The 20,214-nt window shown below is 50.1% G+C and overlaps 2 protein-coding genes across 2 annotated transcripts; both read right to left on the reverse strand.

Moving 5' to 3' along the window:
- Positions 1-1,808: 1,808 nt before the first annotated feature.
- LOC116151000 (uncharacterized) lies at positions 1,809-8,676 on the reverse strand. Its single transcript, XM_031446621.2, has 5 exons — positions 8,551-8,676; positions 7,618-8,082; positions 7,203-7,313; positions 6,480-6,562; positions 1,809-5,365 (listed from the first exon to the last, which is right to left on the reverse strand). The coding sequence occupies exons 1-5, from the start codon at positions 8,674-8,676 to the stop codon at positions 5,362-5,364; spliced, it is 789 nt and encodes a 262-aa protein (XP_031302481.1). The 3' UTR covers positions 1,809-5,361.
- A 146-nt stretch (positions 8,677-8,822) lies between these two features.
- On the reverse strand, positions 8,823-16,485 carry GDPD2 (glycerophosphodiester phosphodiesterase domain containing 2). Its single transcript, XM_010978748.3, has 15 exons — positions 16,327-16,485; positions 15,958-16,061; positions 15,583-15,676; positions 15,349-15,408; positions 15,008-15,106; positions 14,737-14,830; positions 14,446-14,591; positions 14,246-14,328; positions 13,979-14,129; positions 12,134-12,355; positions 11,778-11,926; positions 10,120-10,267; positions 9,870-9,952; positions 9,602-9,630; positions 8,823-9,513 (listed from the first exon to the last, which is right to left on the reverse strand). Exons 1-15 carry the CDS (start codon positions 16,429-16,431, stop codon positions 9,461-9,463), a joined length of 1,620 nt encoding a protein of 539 aa, XP_010977050.1. The 5' UTR covers positions 16,432-16,485; the 3' UTR covers positions 8,823-9,460.
- Between the last annotated feature and the right edge of the window lie 3,729 nt (positions 16,486-20,214).

Raw genomic sequence — 20,214 nt, forward strand, 5'->3', positions numbered from 1 at the left:
TAGTAAGCTATAATGTAAAAGAATATGAAAAAGAATATATGTATGCATATGTATGCCTGAAACATTGTGCTAGACACCAGAAATTGACACAACATTGTAAACTGACTATACTTCAGTTAAAAAAAAAAAGTGGAAGGAGAAGAAGAAGAAGAAAGAAGCAGAAGCGAAAGAAAGAAAGAAAGAAAGAGAAATCTGAAGTGAAGGAAACCTAAGGGTATGGAGAATAAGTTGGAAATACTTGTCCAAGGACAAGGACATACTTGTCCTTAGCCTCTCCTGGCTCAGCCTGTTGGGGGATGACATGCCAGGAAAACTCTTGCTGTTCTTGCTGTTCTTGTTTTGTCATTAGCTACCAATTATTGAGTCTTTACAAAATCCTAAGTGTTTTACATGTAAACAAAAAGCCTACCAAGGTGCCACTACTATTACCTGAATTTTACCAATGAGAAATTGAGGCTCAGTGATGTTAATACAGCTAGGTAACACAGCTGGAAGTAACAGAAGCGGGATGCCCAACCTGGCTGTTTGACTCCAGAATCCATGCTCTGAACCACTCATGTACAACAGGTCTATTCTCAGTTCTCCTGCAGAACTCAGTTCAACAAACATTCATTGCACACCTACTCTGAGCAAGACCTTGACCCAGGCCCTAGGGCTACAGAAATTCATTCTTAATTCAACAAATGTTCATTGAGCATTCATCTGCTATGTGCCAGGCTCTGTTCCAGGATTTGAGGATAGAGCAGCAAACAAAATGAAACACAACAAGTCCTTGCCCTTGGGGAGCTTACATTCTAGTGAGAGGACACAGACAAAAATTAGCAAAATAAATAAGTGAATTCTATACTACTATGTATGATGATAAGGGCTGTGGAAAAAAAGAAAAAGAGCAGAGAATGAGGGATAGGAAGTACTAGGGGAGGACATGGGGTTGTGATCATTTTTCTTCAAGTTTTTTACCGCCACATTTTAAGGTGAAAATTTTCAAACATACGGAAAAATTCAAAGAATTTTACAGGGAACAAACACCCAATTGCCATCTAGATTCTCATTCTATTTTACTATACTAGCTTTCTCACATAATCTATCCTCCACATAGCCACTCCAACTTTTTAAAAAATGAAACTTTGCAAACATATAGAAATTGAAAGAATAGTACAATGAACATATATATATGTATGTATGTGTGTGTATCTATATCTATATATCTTCCTCATAGAGTCAACAGCTGGTAATGTCTTGTTATATTTGCTCTATCGATCTAGCTACATTTTTGTTCTGAACCATTCAAATGTAAGTTACAGATTTCATTACATTCCTCCCGTAAATACTTCAGCATTCATCTTGTAGGAATAAAAACATTCTCCCACATAACCACAATATTATTATGACATCTAAGAAAATTAACAATAGTTTCATATCATCTCATGTCCAGTCTACATTCAAATTTCTCCAAACTTGCCTTTAAAAAACTTTAACATCAGGCCGCCTTTTTGCTCCCTCCTCTTCGGAGACAGTCCGCACTCTGTCTATGGAGTGTGTACCTACTTTTACTCTAATCTGAGCACTGAAACCCCACACCACGTGGCCTTTCTCTTGCCTTTTGAAACAGCCTACACTCTATGTAGTATGTATCTCTCTAAATAAATCTACCTTTACTCAAAAAAAATTTTTTTAACATCAGAGTCTAATCAAGTCTGTCACGTTGCATTTGTGTGTTTGGTCACATTTAATCTAGAACAGCCCCAATCTTAAAAAAAAAAACTTTTTATTTTGAAATAAGTATAGATTTACAAGGAAGTTGCATAAATAGTATAGAGAGGGCCAGTGTACCCTTCATCCAGTTATCTACAATAATTTCATCTTACATAATTATAGTACAGTATCAAAACCAGGAAATTGACATTGGTACAATGTGTATATATCTCTATACCATTTAACCACATGTGGAGATTCCTGTAACAACCACTGCAATCAAGATACAGAACTATTTCCTCACCACAAAGATCTACTGGTGTCATCATTCTATCATGTTGAGGAAATTGTAGAAAACTTACCTCCATTTAAGTCTCTTTACCCTGTCCCATATATAGTACGGTTTTCTTAAATATTTCCTCTACACATATCAAGCTCCAAATCAGATAATGTTATACTTATTGCTTCAACCATCAAACACTATTTAGACAACTCAAGAGGAGAAAAGTCTGTTGTATGTACTTACACTTTTACTCATTCTATTCTTTCTTCCTTCCTGATGTTCCAAGATTTCTCCTTTTATCATTTCCTTTGTTTTGAGAACTGCCTTTAATCAGTCTTTTAGGGTGGGTCTGCTGGTGTCACAGTCTCTTAGCCTTCCTTTGTCTGAGGATACCTTGATTTCTCCCTCATTTCTGAAGGATATTTTCACCAGATATAGCATCCAGGCTTGGAAGTTCTTTTCTTTCAACACTTGGAATATGTTGCGCCACTTCCTTCTGGCCACCACAGTTTCTGATGAGAAACTGCTGATATTTAAATTGTTTTTCCCCTGTTGGTAAATGGTCTTTCTCTCTTACTGCTTTCAAGATTTTTTTCTTTGTCTTGCTTTTAAAAGTTTGATTGTAATGAGAATTGGCATGGCATTTCTTTGACTTTATCCTGTTTGGGGTTTATTTGGCTTCTTGAATCTGTAGGTTTGTCTTATGCCAAATTTTGGGAATTTTCAGCCATTATTTCTTGAAGACTTTTTCAGCTTCACCCTTTTTCTCTTGTCTTTTTGGGACTCTGATGATACAAATATTAGGGCTTTTGTTATAGTCCCACATGTCTCTGAGGCTCTGCTCATTTTTTTAAAGTCTATTTTCCAACTAATGTTCAGATTGGGTAATTTCTAATACTCTATTTCAAGTTCATTGATTCTTTCCTCATCCTGATGAGCCCATCCACTGAGTTTTTTGGTTGTGTTATTGTATTCTTCTGTTCTAAACTTTCTATTTGATTCTTCATCATACCTCCTATTTCTTTGCTAAGATTTTCTATTTTTTTTTTCATTTGTTTCAAACTTGTTTGTAATTGCTCACTGAAGCATTTTTTTAAATGTTGGCCACTTTAGAATCCTTCTCAGATCATTGATAGCTTGCTGTCATCTTGGTGTTGGCAACTGTTTATTATTTCTCATTCAAGTTGAGGGCCTCTGGGTTCCTAATATGATGACTGAATTTTCATTGCACCCTAGACATTTTTGGATATTACCTTATAAGACAAAATCTTACTTAAATCTTTTGTTTGGGTAGGCTTCTTCTGACACTGTTGCCATCAGTGGAGGGGGCCACTGCCTGGTTCCTGCCAGGTATGAGTAGAAGTTCAAGGTCCCCCCTTGGCATTGGTTGATATCCAAGGTGGGGCTCTTCCTTACTGTTAGGCAGGGGTGGGAGTTTCAGCTCCCCACTAGGGCTTCACTGACACCTCCCTGGCTGGGAGTGGTTGAAGGGCCTCCTTCCAGCTCCCCAGGTGGCTTCCACTGACCACAAGTAGGGGTGCTGGTGGGGGTGAAGGTGGTAGAGGAGTGTGGTGGGGAGGGAAGATGGGAGAGAGCACTGGCAAAAGTTCTGACTCTTCACTTGGCCTCCTGACACTCTGATAGCCCCCAGCAGGGAGGGAAAGTCTTGTTACCTTGTGGAGAATGGAAGTCCAGACTCTCTACTTAGCCTTCTCTGACATCACCCCAGAGAGCAGGGGGTGGGGAGGAGCCTGGTATAAGGGAAAGTCTTGGTTTCTACTTGGTCTTTGCCAGCTGGCATGGGTGGGGCTGCAGTTTTTTCTGTGATGCCTGGGTGCAGTAGAGTGTTTACTGTCAAGTGTTTTCTGCTGTATGGCTAAGTTGCCCATTTGCTAGTCCTTGGATTAGAGAGAGTGGGTTTTTATTGAGGCTTTTTGTGTGCGTGCCCATTGGCATTTCCGGGTTGGCTTCTCTAGTACCCAGCCTGGAATATATGAGGAAACAAGAAAACCCAGGGAACTCACGTAGTCAGGTCTGCCCTTTTCTCCTTTTAGAGTCTTCTTATGTTTGTTTTATGGATCACGTGCAGAGTTTTAGCTGTCCTTAGTGGGAGAAATAGGGAGAAGTGTGTCTACTCCAACTGGGTCCAGAACTAGAAGTCTCCTTAATCTTTTTTTTAAATTAATGACATTGGCTTTTTGAAAAGTACAAGTCAGTTGTTTCATAGAATATCCTACTTTGGGATTTGTCTGTTTTTTTTTTTTCCCTCATGGTGTCATTTACCTTGTTCCTCTATACCCTGTATTTACCCTGTAAAACTGGAAGTTAGAATAGAGGCAATCTTAAATAGGTTGGTCAAGGTAGGCCTCACTGAGAAGGTGACATTTGAACAAGGACTTGAAGGAGATGAGGAAGTGACCCATGCAGAAGAATATACCTAGCAAGGGAACAGCCAGTGCAAAGGTCCTGGGTAAGGAGTGCACTTGGCTTGTTCAAGGAGTAGATGGAGCAGAGTGGAAGGAGGGGAAGTACTATGAGATGAGATCAGAAATTTAGTAGGAGACCAGATTATATGGGGCCATTGAAAGGATTTTGGCTTTATTCTGAGAGAGATGGGGAGCCCTTGGAGGGTTCTGTACAGAGAACTGTCATGATCTGACTTGTGTTTACCAGGATTGCTCTGGCTTCTGTGTGGAGACTAGGCCACAGGGGACAAGAATGAAGCAGTGAGACTAATCAGAAGACTGCACTGATCCAGGTAAAAGGTGATGGCAGGTGGTAGCACTGGAGGTGATGAGTGATTGGATTCTCACGGATGAATTTTGAAGGGAAAGTCAACAGGATTTGTTAACAGATTGAATATGAGGTACGGTTCCAAGGTTTTTTGGCCAGAGCAATTGGAAAGGTGAGATTGCCACTGACTGAGATGAGGACAGCTTTAGGGAAGGGGTCATTTAGAGGGGAAAGATGAGGTGTCCAGATTTGGACATGTTGAGATTGAGACGTCTATCAGACATCCAAGTGGAGATGAATAGTAAACAGGTCCTGTTGCCAAGGTGCTCAAAGTTAGAGAAATGGAAATACAGAAGCAGATTATTACAATATTTGTGAAAAGTGCTGTTTCAGAGGGGTATACCAAAAAGCAAGTTATCAACTCTCCTTGTTGGGGGCAGGAGGGGCTTATGAAAAATTTTACAAAAGAGATGACATTTTAAATTTGGTCCTGATGGGTTACAAGGTGCTCATTAGGTAGAGAAAAGAGAGAAGTGTCTTGTTTTCTTTATTCTTAGACCCTGGCACACAGTGGTTTCTCAGTCAGATGCAGTCCAGTCACTAGCTGCGTGACCTTGGCAGTTACTTTACTTCTCTGAGCTTCAGTTTCTTTATCTATGAAATAGAAATAATCATAGGGTTTTGTGAGGATTAAATGTAAAACACTTAGCATATTACCTAGTATACAGTGGGTTAGGGTCAATTATTATTGCTGAATGAACAAATGAATGAATATCCTTCCTAACCAAGTCTAGGCTAGGCTGGTAACCCAGGACCTTAAAGTCTTTTATATGCTCAGCAGTTTGTCAATACCATAGAGTGCTAGACTCTTTTCCTACATCCTAAAAGTAGGTCAGGAAAAAAGCCCCCTATAGCCTGGGCCTTGGTTGAGGAATAAGCATTGCTAAGCTGGAAGTGAATGGAGAGAGTCAAACTGTCTTCCGCACATCCCATCCCCATTGACTCTCATTTTTCAGTTTTAATGAATTTGAGTAAAATCCGTTTACATTCATAGTGAGCTTCCCCCCACGCCACAGTCTCTGAGACTCAGACTGGACTTGGTGAGCAAACCTGGGAAGAGGTGGGCAACCCTGAGTGCCTTAACACTTGCAACCCCTTCCCAACTGCTAGAGCTCCTGCCTGAGGTCTCAGGGAGACAGGTGCCCCCTACAGGTCGAAAACAGCCCCACGCCCCTGCAGGCGGCTGTGGTTGCTAGGCAACCAGGCGGCCTGCATAGAGACTGAAGCAACCCAGGAGCAAAGAGCGTGAGAAGGGATTTGGGAGGAGATAGACCATTTCTCACTCCCATCTACCATCTCTCCGGCGCCCTCAGCAAATTGACGGGGTTGGGGCAGTGCGGCCTGCTGCTCTCTGATAATCTGGGTTCATTTCTTGAAAGTACAGCTTTATTGGGGGACCCAATCTTTGTGTGTGGAGAAACAATCACCCTTGCTCTGCAGCTGTTGGGTTACAACTGGGAGCCGGAGACAGATTGCTTAAGGCAGAAGTTTCTGGTTTGCAAGTAGGGAGCATTGCTGTCGGTGTGCATCCTTGATGAATGGGAATTCTAACACATAGGGCGTAGGTGGGAATAATTTTGGTGATTAGTTCAATAAGGTATCAAGACTTCTCCATCATTCCCAATGTATGGATTAGGGAACGCCTACTTTAGCCCATTAAAATTAAAAGGGCCCATAGAAATGACAATATATAAAGGATCATTCATACCTTGTTGGAGACAAGTTTCTCAGTGGCTTTCCTGAATTAGATTTCTCTATGGAGTAGGAAGAGATCCTGAGGTCTGGTGACCCCTGTGAGTAGGGGCAGAGCCCAACAAGAAGAAAAGAAATAAAAGAAGAATGGGAGGGTGGTAACAGAATTCAGCAGCTTCCTAGTGCTGTGTCTGGTTTGGGGCTAGCAAATTCTCTTGGCTCTGTGCCCCCTCCATCAGGACCATGCTGAAGCACCCCACCCTTATGAGGGCCTTTGGGGACCAGAAATCTGAAGCTTTTCCTCCTAGTAACCTAGCATTCTGGCCCGGAGTAGGTACAGGCAGGCCAAGGCTGTGGCCACAATAATCCCTCCATTTGGGATTTGCCTCAGCTAGTACAGCAGGAGCTTCATGGTGGCAGAGCCCCAAGCCATGGCAAGCTTAGGGGAGAGCTGTGCCCGGAGTCTCGTCGTGGGCTTTCCCTCAAGAGTTCCAAGGTAGAGATAGAAGCTGAGGTATTGGCAGTCAGAGAGGTCCTGATCCAGCTCTGCCCCCATCCACAACATTTCCACAGGGCACGATGGCAGGGGGAGGCTCCTGGCTCCGAGTGCTTCTAAACTGAACTGGGTCGGGGCTGTGCCTCAGCTCTATTAATAGCCCCCTAGCCCAGCCTGCTAGCCCCAAACCCGGATGCCAGAAGCTGTGAGTCAGCAGCTAAAAATAACAGAGAGCAACTGCACCCGAACCCCAATGAGCAGCTCCCCTTGGCTCTTCGCCCTCAAGTTTTTGTCAGTCTCAGTCTCCAGTCCAGGGCCCACAGAGGTTAAGTGCGCCATAGCTGTCCAGTCCTCCTGGGAAGGGAAGAAGGATGTGTGGTGGCAGGCTCAGGGCTGAGTACTCAAGGCTAGGGGGTAGGGGCAAGGGTTTGGGACACTCCGGCCAGGAGTCTGGACTCTGAGGTTAGAGGACTGCGGCTGAGAACCTGGGAGCTGAGAGGTTGAGGTTGCGGGGGTTGGAGACCCTGGAGGTGGTCAAGGTTAGGTCGGAAGGGGAGGAGAGGAAGAGGTTGCAGGGCTGTGAGGCTGGGCGACTGGGAGAGGACAGAAAAGCAGGGATGAGGGGATACATGCTGAAGAGGTGGGAGCCCGGCAGTACCTGACAGGCTGGGCGCCCCAGAGCTGGGGCCGGCAGTCGGTCTGAGGGGCGGGATCGGGAACGGGGGAAACTAAGGAAATTCAGCTTGAAAAGGCAGTGTGCAGAGGAGACCTGTTGGGTCCAAGGCGCCGTGGACCCCGGCGAAGACCGGGACCAGGCAGCGGCCGCGGCGTCGGCTCTCGGCGCGCCTCCTGCTTCCCCGCCCGTCGCACGCGGGTGCCCCCGCCTACCACGCCAGCTGCAGGCCAGGTATGTTGGCGTGGACGGCGGCCTGTGTATGTATGTGCATGTGTGTGCATGGCGGGGGCGGGGCGGCGAGAGAAGGGAAGGGGCGGGGTTTGGGAGGAGGAGGGGGCGGGAACACAAATTCAAACTCAATTCGGTCCATCCAGAGACCGGAAGTGGCCTGGGGCGTTCTGGGAATTGTAGTTCCCGGGGCTTCCCCAACCGAGGAGGGTCTCGTCCCTAAGGTGCCAGTGCTGCCCCAGGTCCCAGTCTGGCGAGAGAGGAGGAATTGAGAACCGAACCTCCTGATCTCGTTAGACCCTTAAATCGATTTCCCTTCATGTGAAGACACGAACCCAGGCGAATGTGGGTGCGGTGGGGGACTGAAGAGTCAGCCACAGAGCCCCCTCCTGTCCCGGTGCTTGCCTTAGCCCCTCCCCCACTTCTACCAGACTCCACATCCTAGGCCAGCTCCGCGTTGGTCACCTTAACTGTTTAGCCCGAGGACTCACGAGCAGCAAACACACCGGGGAACTTGCTCCTTGAGGGAAAGTCGCGCCCGGCAACCAGACCCTGCGTGCAGCCCAAAGAAGCGAAAACTTGTGGAAATCGGACCACGCCCTGAGGGTCCGGAGTCAAGGACACAGATCCCCTACCGGCACGAAAAACAGGTGGCATTCGGCAAATACGTCACGGGTGACGACCGACGCAGCCCTCCTCTTGGGGCAGCTGACCACAAGGTGGAGCTACAGCGCAACTCTGCACCATGCGCCTGGGCCACCGGAACGCCCGACGTGGCGGCTGCTCTCCTGCTTCCCACTGGCAGCACTTCATTGCCCTAGGTGGTCCTTTTGCCACTTCCAATCTACGAATCTCCCCGTGATGACCACTCCATGTCATGTCACATACAACCCTAGATGGAAGGCGCATCTTCCACCCAGCCCCAGCGCTGAAAAGATTAGACTGTGCCAAGTGGGCATTAAATTCATTAGATGACAGATAAACAGACAAGATTCAGGAACCAGTATGTCTTGAAGAAAAGACTGTGCACAGCAAAAAGCCCCCTGTAGGTACACAATTACATGGCTAGATGGGCTCTTTAGCTGCCTGGCCGCTAGACAGGAAAGCAGCTTAATTGCAGGGGAGACGGTGAATGGAAACTGGTCGATGTCTCCATCATCTTATAGTTCTCTGGGAAAGGTGTTTTAGTCATCTCCTTCATCACTGTTCCGAGCTGTCCCATCCCTGACACCCTGTGCCTTCTACACAACTCGTGCACACAGGTCTGAAACATGATCTTTGCACACAGGTCTGAAACATGATCTTGGTGATCTCCTTGTCCCTTCCTCTGTTCTAGTTTCACTTGGGGAGAAACTTCTCATGACTCAGTGTCTTCCTAACCACCTCAGGTCAAACCCCAAGGGGAACAGATTCCATGGAAGCTTGGGGCATGCCCACCATCTGGGCAGAGGACCCTCATAGTTCAAAACTTCCTGTTGGCAAAGTTCACCCCATCCCAACCCCACCAACATTCCACCTCTGCCATTCTCGTTTCCTTGCCGTTGGCCAATGCAGACAGGCCTCAGACTCTGGCTGGTGGGGGCCCAGGGCAGGGCATTCACTCCATTCTGAAATTGTTGATCCTGGTCAGCAGCACTGCTGTCTCTAAGCCTGGGGAGGGAAGGGAGGTGCACAGAGGGCGTGAACAAGAGGAAGTCTAGAAGAGGAGAAAAATGAGGTGAGGGGAGCAAGTTCTTACCAGTTCGGTCTCTCGCCTCAGCACATCTCCTATAGGGAGAAAAGCTTCCTATTGTGAGTTCAGCCAGCTTTTAACCCTGTGTTCCCCCAAACTGCCTCGCAGAGGTTCAAACCCATTTGGTGTATAAGGAACGGGTTGAGAATCACCAAGGTACCAAACAGACCAAACCCAAGCCACAGGTGGCAGCATATATTGAGTCTGAATCAGCCCCACCACCAGGACCCTAGGGAGCATAAACATCCGGAAAGCTGAGGCACAAAACACTCACCCTTGGAGGAAGAAGGTCCACAAAAGCAGCAGGGTGGAGACACAATTGGTAGTGACCCACATCACTAGGTAGGTTCCAGGGGGCTATGGGAATAGAAAAATGTTCCTATCTGTGGCCAGAGCCACACATGTAGGTATTCAGGTAGTGTATAGTGATAGGGGGAGGGGAGGAGTAAGGAAGAGAAGAACAGGGTTAAGGAGAAGCAGGGATGGGAAAAGAGGAGGAGGGGTGGCAGTCCCAGAGCCCTTACGATAAGCCAGATGGGGTAACTCATCTGCTGCAGCAGCTGGCAGTCGTTGGTGGTGACCGAATCCACCCCTGCACACCAGAGGAGGGAGAAGAGCCAGGGCTTGTTCACCACATATAGGTTCACTGAGACATTATCTTGGTGCAGTGCCCTGTGGAGGGTGGAGAAGAAATAGGGAACATCCAGAATCATGGGGCCTGAGGCATGGGAGGCAGCCCCTGTCTGTGCTTGAATCCACAGAGTCACTGCCATGGAGCTAATAGTTCTATCTTTGCATCGCAGCCTGTGACCAGCTCTGTCTCCTGGTGGATTCCACCTCTGGGTCCTAGCTTTGCTGTCTGGGGCCACTGACATCCCTTCAGAGGTCCAGGGAACAGTGGCCACGTTCCCCTGAGTCTTCTCTCCTCCAGGTCAACAGCCCCAGTTGCTTCAGCCAGGGCTGGGGACCTGGCTTATCACTCCCTTCACCATTCAAACCTCTCTCATTTGACCTGACAGCAGTTTATCCATGTTCCTTTTGAAGTGTGGGTCCTGCATCTGAACATGATATCTCAGGTGGTCCCAGGTGGGACCAGCTTCGAGGAGAGCAAAACTCTTCCTGCTTTCTGGGCACTCTGTCCGTGCAAAGGCAATCCCGGGTCAGGTTAGTTTTCTGCAGTGTTAGTGCCGCTGATGACTCAGTCATGATGCATACTGTTCAACCAAAACCCTGTTTTTTTTCACACATGTTCCTGCCAATGCCCGTGTCTCCCTGTCTTGCTTTTGCGCAATCGAGCTTCTTTTGGACCCCGCATATAGGTCTTTACATGTATCTCTGTTGCATTTCATCATGGTACATTTAGCCCCACATCTTAGAGTGCTTAGACCTTTCGGGGCCTCTGTTTCCCCATCAGTGTATTCATTCCCAACTCACACCTTTGGGAACATGATTGGCAGTCGATATTGACCAGGACAACACTAATGGGAGGGCCAAACTTGATGTCATGTCTTCTTCTGTGGTGAATATGCAGGGAGAGGTCCTTGAAATACAATAACTGGGCTATCCTTCTGTCCACATTTTTTTTTCTATCTGACCACAAGGGTATAAGGCAACCATCATGTTTACTGGCTGAGTCAGCTTCTGGGGCCCAGCTCACATCTAGGACTTTCTCACTTCTGTCCCCTGGAGCCATGCTCTCTTGCACTTAGCTTTCTGGTGTAGAATGGAAGTTAAAATCCTTCTTGTGGCCAACATGGTTCTACCTGATTTGGCCTCTGCGTACCTTGCCAGCCTTGCCTTCCCCTCGCTCATGAGGCTGCTGTTCCTGCCCTTCTCATCGTTACCTCTTTGTGACCCATCAGGTCTCTGCCCACTCTTCCTCCTGTGGCCCCTCACTCCCACCCCCAGTCTCTACTATATCTCCCGATTTTATTGTCTCCATATCACTTATCCCTATCCAGTATCCAATATGCCTATGTTTTGTTCAGTGGTTGATTGTCTACCTCTTGCACGAGTACGCCCAAAGCCTGCAATTAATAGTGCCTCCCACGTACCATGTGTTCAGTAACTATGTGTTGTAGGAATGAATGAATGAGTGAGTGGCCTTTGCTCTCCCAGCATTAGCTCTTCCCCACCATTAAGCCTCACGTGATCTCCTCGGTACCTTTCCTCTGGCACTCACTTCATATCCAATAGTGGCAGGTCTTGATAGCGGAGGTTGAGAAACTGGGGCCTTTCAGTTATGTTGCTTCCCTGATATCCATATATCTGGCGCATTCCAGGGGCCCGTTGTCGGACATGAGCCCGATCTTCATCTGGTAGCCAAAGGACCTGTGGTTCGGGATGGATGGGCATGAAGCTGGGGAGGCCTGGGGATTCCATGGAGGGGGGAGCAGGGCAGAGAGGTTTGACCACAGATGAGGTGTATGAGTTGGGGTGGGGCCCTGGGGCACAGGGAAGCCTCAAAATCATCCCCATGGCCTAAAGAAGGCAGGGGAGAGGGGCAAAAAGGGGCACTTGGCATCCTGGCAACATCACCATGGCTTGGGGCACCCCTGAACTCAGCACAGCCTCCACTGTCTGGTTCACAAAATCTTCATAGAACCGGTGGTTTTGTGGGGGGCGGCGCAAGTCAAACATGATGGAAAGGTTGTGTTCAGCAGCTTCCTTCAGTATCTCTTCCAGTGCTGGCACTCTCTGATTCTCAGCCTCTTTCCGATCGGGGCCTGACAGCGGCTTAGCTTCCCAGAAGGGTTGCCTCTGTAAGAATAGGATAATTATTTCAAGACCAGAAGGAGCCTCCAGACCATCCCCCCATCCTCACTATCTTCACTCCTGACCCCAGCTTGGGATCCAGCTTCTGCCCACTGCTGAGCCAGGGTTTTCGCTTTCTCCAAACTGTGGCCTTTTCTAGGCTCACTGACACTTGACTCTAACCCTAACCTCCTACCCTCCTGGTTTCCTAACTGCCTCGCTCTCACTCCACTTTCTCTTTGGTCTTGGGGAGACCTCTGGGATCTTGATTCCTTGGTTTCCTCCCCATCCAAAAGCCCTCTCTGGCCACACCGACATCCCCTACCCATGATCTATCCAGAGCTTGAACTACTTTTCCACAGCACCCTCAACTCCCTTCTTGCCTGACCTGCCCTATAAATTCCCAACTCTGATTCAGTTCTGCCTTTTCAACCCTCTAGAATTGGGGGGCAGAGCACACCACATGGACAGGTGGAGCTGTAGGCCTATTTTTGGCACTCAGTGCCACCTAGCAACCCCTTCAATTGTTGTTGATTTGCTTCCTCTCCCATTCCTCCTGGTGGCTCTTCCAAACATCTGCCACTCTCCTCTCCTCCCTTGTAATCAACCAATGACCTTACCTCTTACGGACATGGAAGAAATGAGCTACCTAACACTCATTAAGTATTTACTATGTGCCAGGCAGTACTAGAAGCGCTTTATGTGCGTTAATTTATGTAATCCTCCCAGTAATCTTACAAGGTAGGTATTGTTATTATTCCCATGTTATTGATAAGAAAAATGAAGCACAGAGACCCTAAAGAATGTTGCCTAGGCTCACATAGCTACGAAGTGGTGAAGCCAAGATTCAAGCCCAGACATCCCTTGTTCTTAATCACTCAGATATGTCATTTTATTTATATATATATATATATAATATATAATGTTATATTATACATATAATGTTATAATGTGTGTGTGTGTGTATATGTGTGTTATGTACCCAAATGAGGGGCTGGATTACGGGAGGACTTCAATTTTAGATTATTTCTCTGATGTTTTAATTTTGTGCATGACTTTTTCACTTTTTTGTATGACTTTGGTAATCAGGAAAAGAGGAACTAAACAAATGAAGTATCCTTTTAAATAGTTTCCATCACCTGCAGGATTGAAGCCCACACTTCTGCGCCTGGCATTCAAAGCCCTTCGAGACCAAGCCTCTGCTCCCCTGGCCAGACTCATCTCCCATGACTCCCCCGAATTCTATCTCCCAGTTCCACTGAGCCACTTTCTGTTCCCTGGAAACACTTCTTCATTTTTCTGGGCTTTACACGCGACTCTGCCTTCAGACCGGAATTCCCGTTCCCCACCTTGCCCATCTTAAAAACCACTCGAGTTTCATCTGCTGCTCAGCCGTCCTCTCTGTTGAAACCACTCCTAATCCCCTCTGACACCCACCCTGCCCGACAGTGACTTCTACCAAGCAAACACCTTGTTTTCGCTCAAGGTTTCATATTCTGAGCTTGTTACCTAGGTATCGCAACTGTATACCTACTGCCCAGCACTGGGCTCAGCAGATGCTTATCAATAAGTGAACTCTGCCCTGAGTGCCCTTGCACGTGGCTGCCTCGTCCGGAAGGCTGTCCTCACCTCCAAGAACCAGGTCCCGGCATTGAGTCTTTCCAGTTCAGCCCAGGAGAAGTCACTGCTGTGCGTGGTGACTCGGTCTGGGAACACAGAAGCCACATCTGTGGTCCTCCTAAGGCGCTCATCGTGCATAAGGAAGGGGATTCCGTCGGAGCTGAAGGCACAAGGGATATCAGAGGGCCAAGCTCTGGGGCTGGTGGGTCATCATTTCCGGAGCCCCCTTGCTGTGTCCCTTGAGTGGGTGAGGGGCCCCTCCCCCGCTTCCCTCACCTGATCATCACGTCAGTCTCAAACACGACAGCTCCACATTCGGCTGTCTTCCGCAGGGACATGAGAGTGTTCTCGGGAGCCAACTGGGAAAGGGAATTGGTGAGGAGGTAGCAGGGAAGAGTGGGAACCCCCAGGCCTGGCCTCAGCAGCCTGGAGGAGCAGACCCTCCCTGCCCGGCCAGCATTCTGCCCAGCACTCACCATGGGGGCCCCTCGGTGTCCCACCAGCTCGGGCTTGGGGGGTAAGTCTCTCAGTTCCTTGATACAGGGTGAGGAGATGCTTAGGGGAGCCAGGTAGATGGCCAAGGTAACTCCAAAAAATAGGAGCAGTAGCAGAATCTTGGGACCTGTGGGGAGCGGGGGACAGGCTCTAGAGGAAGGACAGTGGTGGGTGCTGGGGGCAGAAAGCAGAGTGCAGGTGCAGGAGCCTGGACAGCAGGAGGCAGAAACATTGATGGCCAGGGAGGGTATATGGGGGGGTGGAGTTGGCACCTCTTTGGTGGATACGGTAGAAGGAATCAGCCACAGGCCAGCCCAGGAGGGTGATGCCGGCAACTGCTCCAATATGAAGGAATGGGGCTGTGGCCTGTGGACAAGAGCTGGTGAGGAGGGCTCTTTTCTCCAGCACCTCCCCCCTTTCCTCTTAGGACCTGAACTTTGGAGTTGAGAGCTACCTTAGTCTTGGGCACCAGGGAGCAGGATGTGTCCTGGGGTTCGCCACAGGCTAAGGGCCTCCCCTAGGCACCCGATATTGGCTACTCACCTGCAGTGACAGACGTAAGCTGTGCCACTCCTCTTGCCATTGGATGTCCAGTCCCACAAGGCCAGCGGCCACAATAAGTACAATGAGGAGCAGCATCACCTGGGGGACCAGGGATAAGTGGGGTGTTCATGACCTGGGCTCATGGCTATCTTGGCTGCCCCTCCCTCTATGAAAACAGGACTGTTCCCTTCCCTCGACTCATCCACTTTCTTTCTCTCACTCAACAAATATTTACTGGGCTTCATTCAGGTCCTGAGCTCATGCCCGGGGAGGGAATCACCAGTCAGCTAAGCCCTGTGCCCACTGTGCTCCCCTCCTGCTTGCTACCATCCCCACTCTACCTTGTGGATGTGGTGCAGATGCAGAGGTTGGCCACAGAGCCGCAGAAGCAGGGCCAGGAGCTGGGGGCAGAAGTGGTGAGAGCTATGAGGTGCCAAGAGGGGTCACTGAGTGGGCTTCCCAGGCTGGCACCTCCCACTGACTCTCCCCTCAGTAGCCAGGGTGAGAATGACAGGGTAGAGCTAACAGGAGGGAAGGGCTGAGGTGAGGGTCAGGCCAGCTCCCCCTGGACCCACCAAGAGCAGGGATGCATAGGTGACCAGTAGAGAGATGACCAGCAGAAATGTCAGGGACCAGTCCATCCAGTGTCCCCAGTGCCGGAACAGGAATCTGTGGGAGGCGAGGAGGAGGTGTCTGAATGGGGGAAAGGCTTCCTACTGACCTGAGGAGGGTAGGGGAGAGTTGACCCAGGAGGAGGACTGGAAGAGGGGAAGGGGAAGCCCTTTATGGGGCCAAGGTCTCCAAGGACTGGGAGAGACTTCATGGAGGCATTTTCTCAGGAGGCCAGGCAGGGGGAGGGCCAGGCAGGGCTGGGGAGGACTGAGCATGTGGGGGTCCCAGGGTGAGGAACAGGTTGACATGTCTGCTGAGGAAGCGGGGCCGGGACCCACTCATTGAAGTTGTGCAGGTCATTGAGGAGGATGAGCACGATGTACAGCCAGCCCAGGGACAGGAGGAAGGTGAGGAAGAGCAGGCCGCACCAGACGTAGTCACACTGCAAAGGAGCAGGAGAGACGTTCACAGCCCAGCTCCACTTCAACTCAGAGTCCCCAATGAATGGAAGCTCAAGGGGGCTTCCTGCCAGGTGTGGGGCTTCTCTGCTCTGCAAGCAGCTCTTTCCCTATTTGAGGGGATTTTTTTTTTGCTGGGGAGACAAGGCCCCTTCCCCTCAGCCGCCTCTGAGCACACTTGGCCTTCTTATGTCTTCCAGTTGGCTTCTGTCTTGCACTTCCACCCACCAACCCCCATCCTTCCTTCACCTTGCTGTTTTGCATCCTCTCCTTGGGGCTTTTCTTCCAGTGGCAGCTATACAGGCAGTGGAGGCCATGGGCCCAGACAGAGCAGCAGCCGGCGGACTCGGCCATGGTGAGGGCCTGGGGGATGGGACACTTAGCTTCTAGGGACCCTGGTAGGCAGAAGGCAGATTCCCAGCCTCCCTCCCAGTATATCTGAGGAGCCCTGGGGGAGGAGCAGAGGCCTGGGCGGCTGCTCAGCAACGGAGGTCACGGGGCAGTGCCAGATTGGATGAGGAGGTGAGGGAAGGGGTCTGTCTTTCCTTTTTATCCGCATACCTGGAAAGTCAATGGGATACCCGGGAGGTCCAGCCTCTGGGCTGGGTACACACCCAGTCTCTCAAATTCCTCCCTTTTTAACAGCATCCCTATCTGGGGATGGAGCACTTGCCTGGGGTGGGGACTCAGGAGAAACTTTCTTGGGGTGGGGCAAACACGGTTTAGCAAGTTGAGGCAGATCTGGCCAAACTTCAGGCAGCCCCGTATTGAGGAGAATTCCACCCCAGGAACTGGGAGTAACCTGAAGCAGAGGCACCAGTTCTGACCTGGGGCTGAGGGAGGCCCGGCTAGTTGGCCAGTTGCTATGGATACAGAGCTTGCAGACACCACAAAGCCCAGGACTGAAAGATTCTCTGTCTCCACCTCCCAGGGGGAAGGGGGCAATATCAATAAGGGGAAGTCTTGAGGGGGAACAGCTGGCCTGGGTCACTCCCTGCTTTATGAAGGAATCCTTCTCCTGCCCAGGCACATCTGGAAAATCTAAGCCCTCTTGCCCCAGTCTTGTCCCTTCCTGATCAGTCAGGAACCCAGTCCCCACCTTTCCCCTTTCAGGGGCCCCACCCTCTGAGGTCACTTTAGTGAAAGTACAACAAATACTGGGCAAAGGTATGTGTGTGGGGGTGTGGTTGTCTTGGGGCAGGGGATCCCTCTACCTGGCGCTTTGGGGTCCAGCTGAGACAGAGCTGGCTTATTGATCCCCAAACTAGGCTGGGTGTGTGACTGTGATTTTACATGAGAGGATGTGCGATTCATGTCAGCGTTTGTATGTGTGTGCACACCAGTGGCTGTCAGTAAAACGGGTTTCTAGGTGACTTTGAATATGTAAAAGAGCTCCTGGATACCCCCAAAGAGTGTGTGGTCTAAGGAACACGACCCCTTGCCTTGTCACCTGGGATCCCCACTAGGCTGTGGTCTTAGGGGTGCACAGAGGCTGAGCCCCTGAAAGGAGAGAGGGTGTAGCTGCTCCTGAAACTGCCCTTCTTACCCTGTGCTTGCCTTGGGAAAGGAGGGTTGGGGTAGGGCATGGAAGTTAGGGGGCCAGAGCCGGGGGGAATTCTGGAGGAAGGAAACCTCTCGCCTCTCAGGAAAAAGCCAGCCCAAAGAGAGGCCCCCTGCCTGTTCCCATACCAGGACTGGGTTGTAGTCGCCTGCCCTGGACTCCAGCTGGACTTCAAGTCCTGCCCCTGCACCCCAGACCCTGCCTTCCAGGGTCCCCCCTCCCTCCAGGAGCTCCCAGTAGGATGGGGTCAGGATGTGAGCAGCCAGGAAACCCCAGTCAGGGGAGCTGACTAGGGGTGCTGCTCAGTCCCTGGGCCCAATCTCTGCCGGTCTGAGCCAATCTCCGCCCCACCACTCCCGCCTGTAGCCCCCAGCCTTCCCGAGCCCTCACACCTTTTCTCAGCGGCAGCTCTGCTCTGCTCTCTGCTCTGCACTGCACTGCTGCCCAGCTCTTCTCCAAGTTGTCTGCCTCCTCCCTCTTCCAGTCCTTGGCTCAGCCCTACTGGTCAAACAGGTGGCACTGTTGCCACCTACAGGAGGCTGTGCAGGTCCTCTCCCGAGGCCTGCCGCTGGCTGCTGCTCCGTGGCCTGTGCCCAGCCCGGGTGGGAAGATGGGAGGGAGGAAGAGGGAGGGCGAGCAGATCTGCTTCTTTACTCGCTGCCGGTCAGGGGGCTTGGGGTGAGGAATTTCTTTGTGCAGCCTTCCCCATCCCTCTGTCCCTCCTCCTCCTGTTCCCCTCTCCGTCACTGCTGGGGCTTTGTCCTGGCTCAGGGAGGCGAGGGCTGAGGGCACAGGCGGGCGGGAAGCTGGGGGGAGGTGACCATACAACTTTGCAACTTGGCAGTGAGTAGAGGGGGCCTAGCCAGCCCCTGGAAAGGGGTGTGTGTGTGTGTGTGTGTGTGTGTGTGTGTGTTTGCGTGTGTGAGGAAGCCTAGCATCTAGTCTCAAGCTCTCTGGGAGGACAGCCTTGATTCATCAGCCTCCCTTCCCTCTTGGGATCCTGCTTCTTCTCCAAGGTACATCTAGAGGAGACAGTTGCAAGCCACTTCCTGTTTCACCTTGTTTCTGGACCAGGGGTCTCCATGGTGACACTAGCAGCCCTCCCCTTCCCATCACCCCAGAAAGGATATGCTCATTCAAGATGTGCTGAGATTTGCATCATTCCTGCTGCCTTGACCCCAAGGCATCTAAAGTCTCTTTCCAAGAATCATTTGAGGAGTGTATAGTGTTAGGGTCACTGGCTTTTGGCAGATGAACACACAAAAGACACTGTCACACCATCAGCAGGAGAGGGATGGCCAGGACGTTGCACAGTCAGCTTAGCCCTGAAGCACAGGGCTCTGGGTAGGCTGGGGACTGGAGGTTGGCTTGACTGACTTGCCCTCTCTGCCTTTCCGCTGAGGCAGGGGCTCGAAGTCCAGGGGCTATCACAGTGTTGATGGGAAGGATGTCTTCTCAGGGATAAGCTCATTTAACCCCCCCATGCATTGGATTTGGAACAGTGAGAAGGAAGACTGGCTCTCTTATGCCAAGAGCTGGGCCCCCCTCCTTCTCTGCCTTCCCATTGTATCCGGGGGCTCGAGTTGGCAATGGTAAAGGCTCCCGTGCTCCCTCTGCATTAAAATGCAGAGAAGCAGGGCTGCTTGCTGGCAAGAGGCCAGTGAGGGCTGCTGGGTCACCTAGTCCTGCAGGCTTTGCTCCAGGCAGGTTGTCCTTCGGTTTTGTTTGCTTGGACTCTATTGGATTCTGGAGGAGTTTTGGCTTTCATGTGCTGAACTCGAGGGGGGTGCTTTGGGAGCTTTTTTTGGTGGGGGGTGGTGGCTGGGATTCAGAATGCATGGAGATGAAGCTCGGGACTTGTGAGCTTCTCAGAAGAATGCATGGCCAGGGTTGGCTCCCTTTTTGCCTTAAGCAGAGGTGGAGAACCCTGACGCAGAGTGAGGAGTAAGCCACACCCTTCCCCTCCCTTTCAAAGGAAAAAGCAGGCAGCTGGGGCTGTGCTGCCCAGGGACCAGGCAGCAGTGTGGTCCCATGCCCAGGTGACACCAAACCAGGCCGCAGGGCATTAGGAATGACCTCTAGAGGAATGGTCACACATTAGGAACTGCCGCTCTGGAGTCACAGAAGCAGCTCTGGTGTCAGATCTGGGTTCAAATCCTAGCTCTACGACGCACTAACTTTGTGACTTTAGTGAAATGACTTAACTTCTTTGTATCTCAGTTTTCCTTGTCTACAAAATAAGAACACTATCCACCTTGAACTTTTTTTGTGAGGAGCAAATAAAATGGTGGCAATTGCATGGAGATGCTTAGTAAGTATGGTGACTTCCTCCTAAATTTGGAAGCCAGGCAGGCTGTATGGTGAAGGTCAGGCCACTGGCCTTGCTAGCACTGTCCTAATCTTGTGAGATAACAGAGCAGGCACATGACTTCCCTTCGGGGGAAGAGGGCTGCTACAAGGCAGGGAGGCGTAGGTACTTGCACTGACTCTCCTTAATAGCTTTGCCAGGGGCCTAGGAATATTGACTGAAATTGTATTTCTCCTTCTAGCATAGAAGAATCTTTCCAAACAGCAGA

Source organism: Camelus dromedarius, chromosome X (genome assembly GCF_036321535.1).
Source record: "Camelus dromedarius isolate mCamDro1 chromosome X, mCamDro1.pat, whole genome shotgun sequence".
Lineage (NCBI taxonomy): Eukaryota > Metazoa > Chordata > Mammalia > Artiodactyla > Camelidae > Camelus > Camelus dromedarius.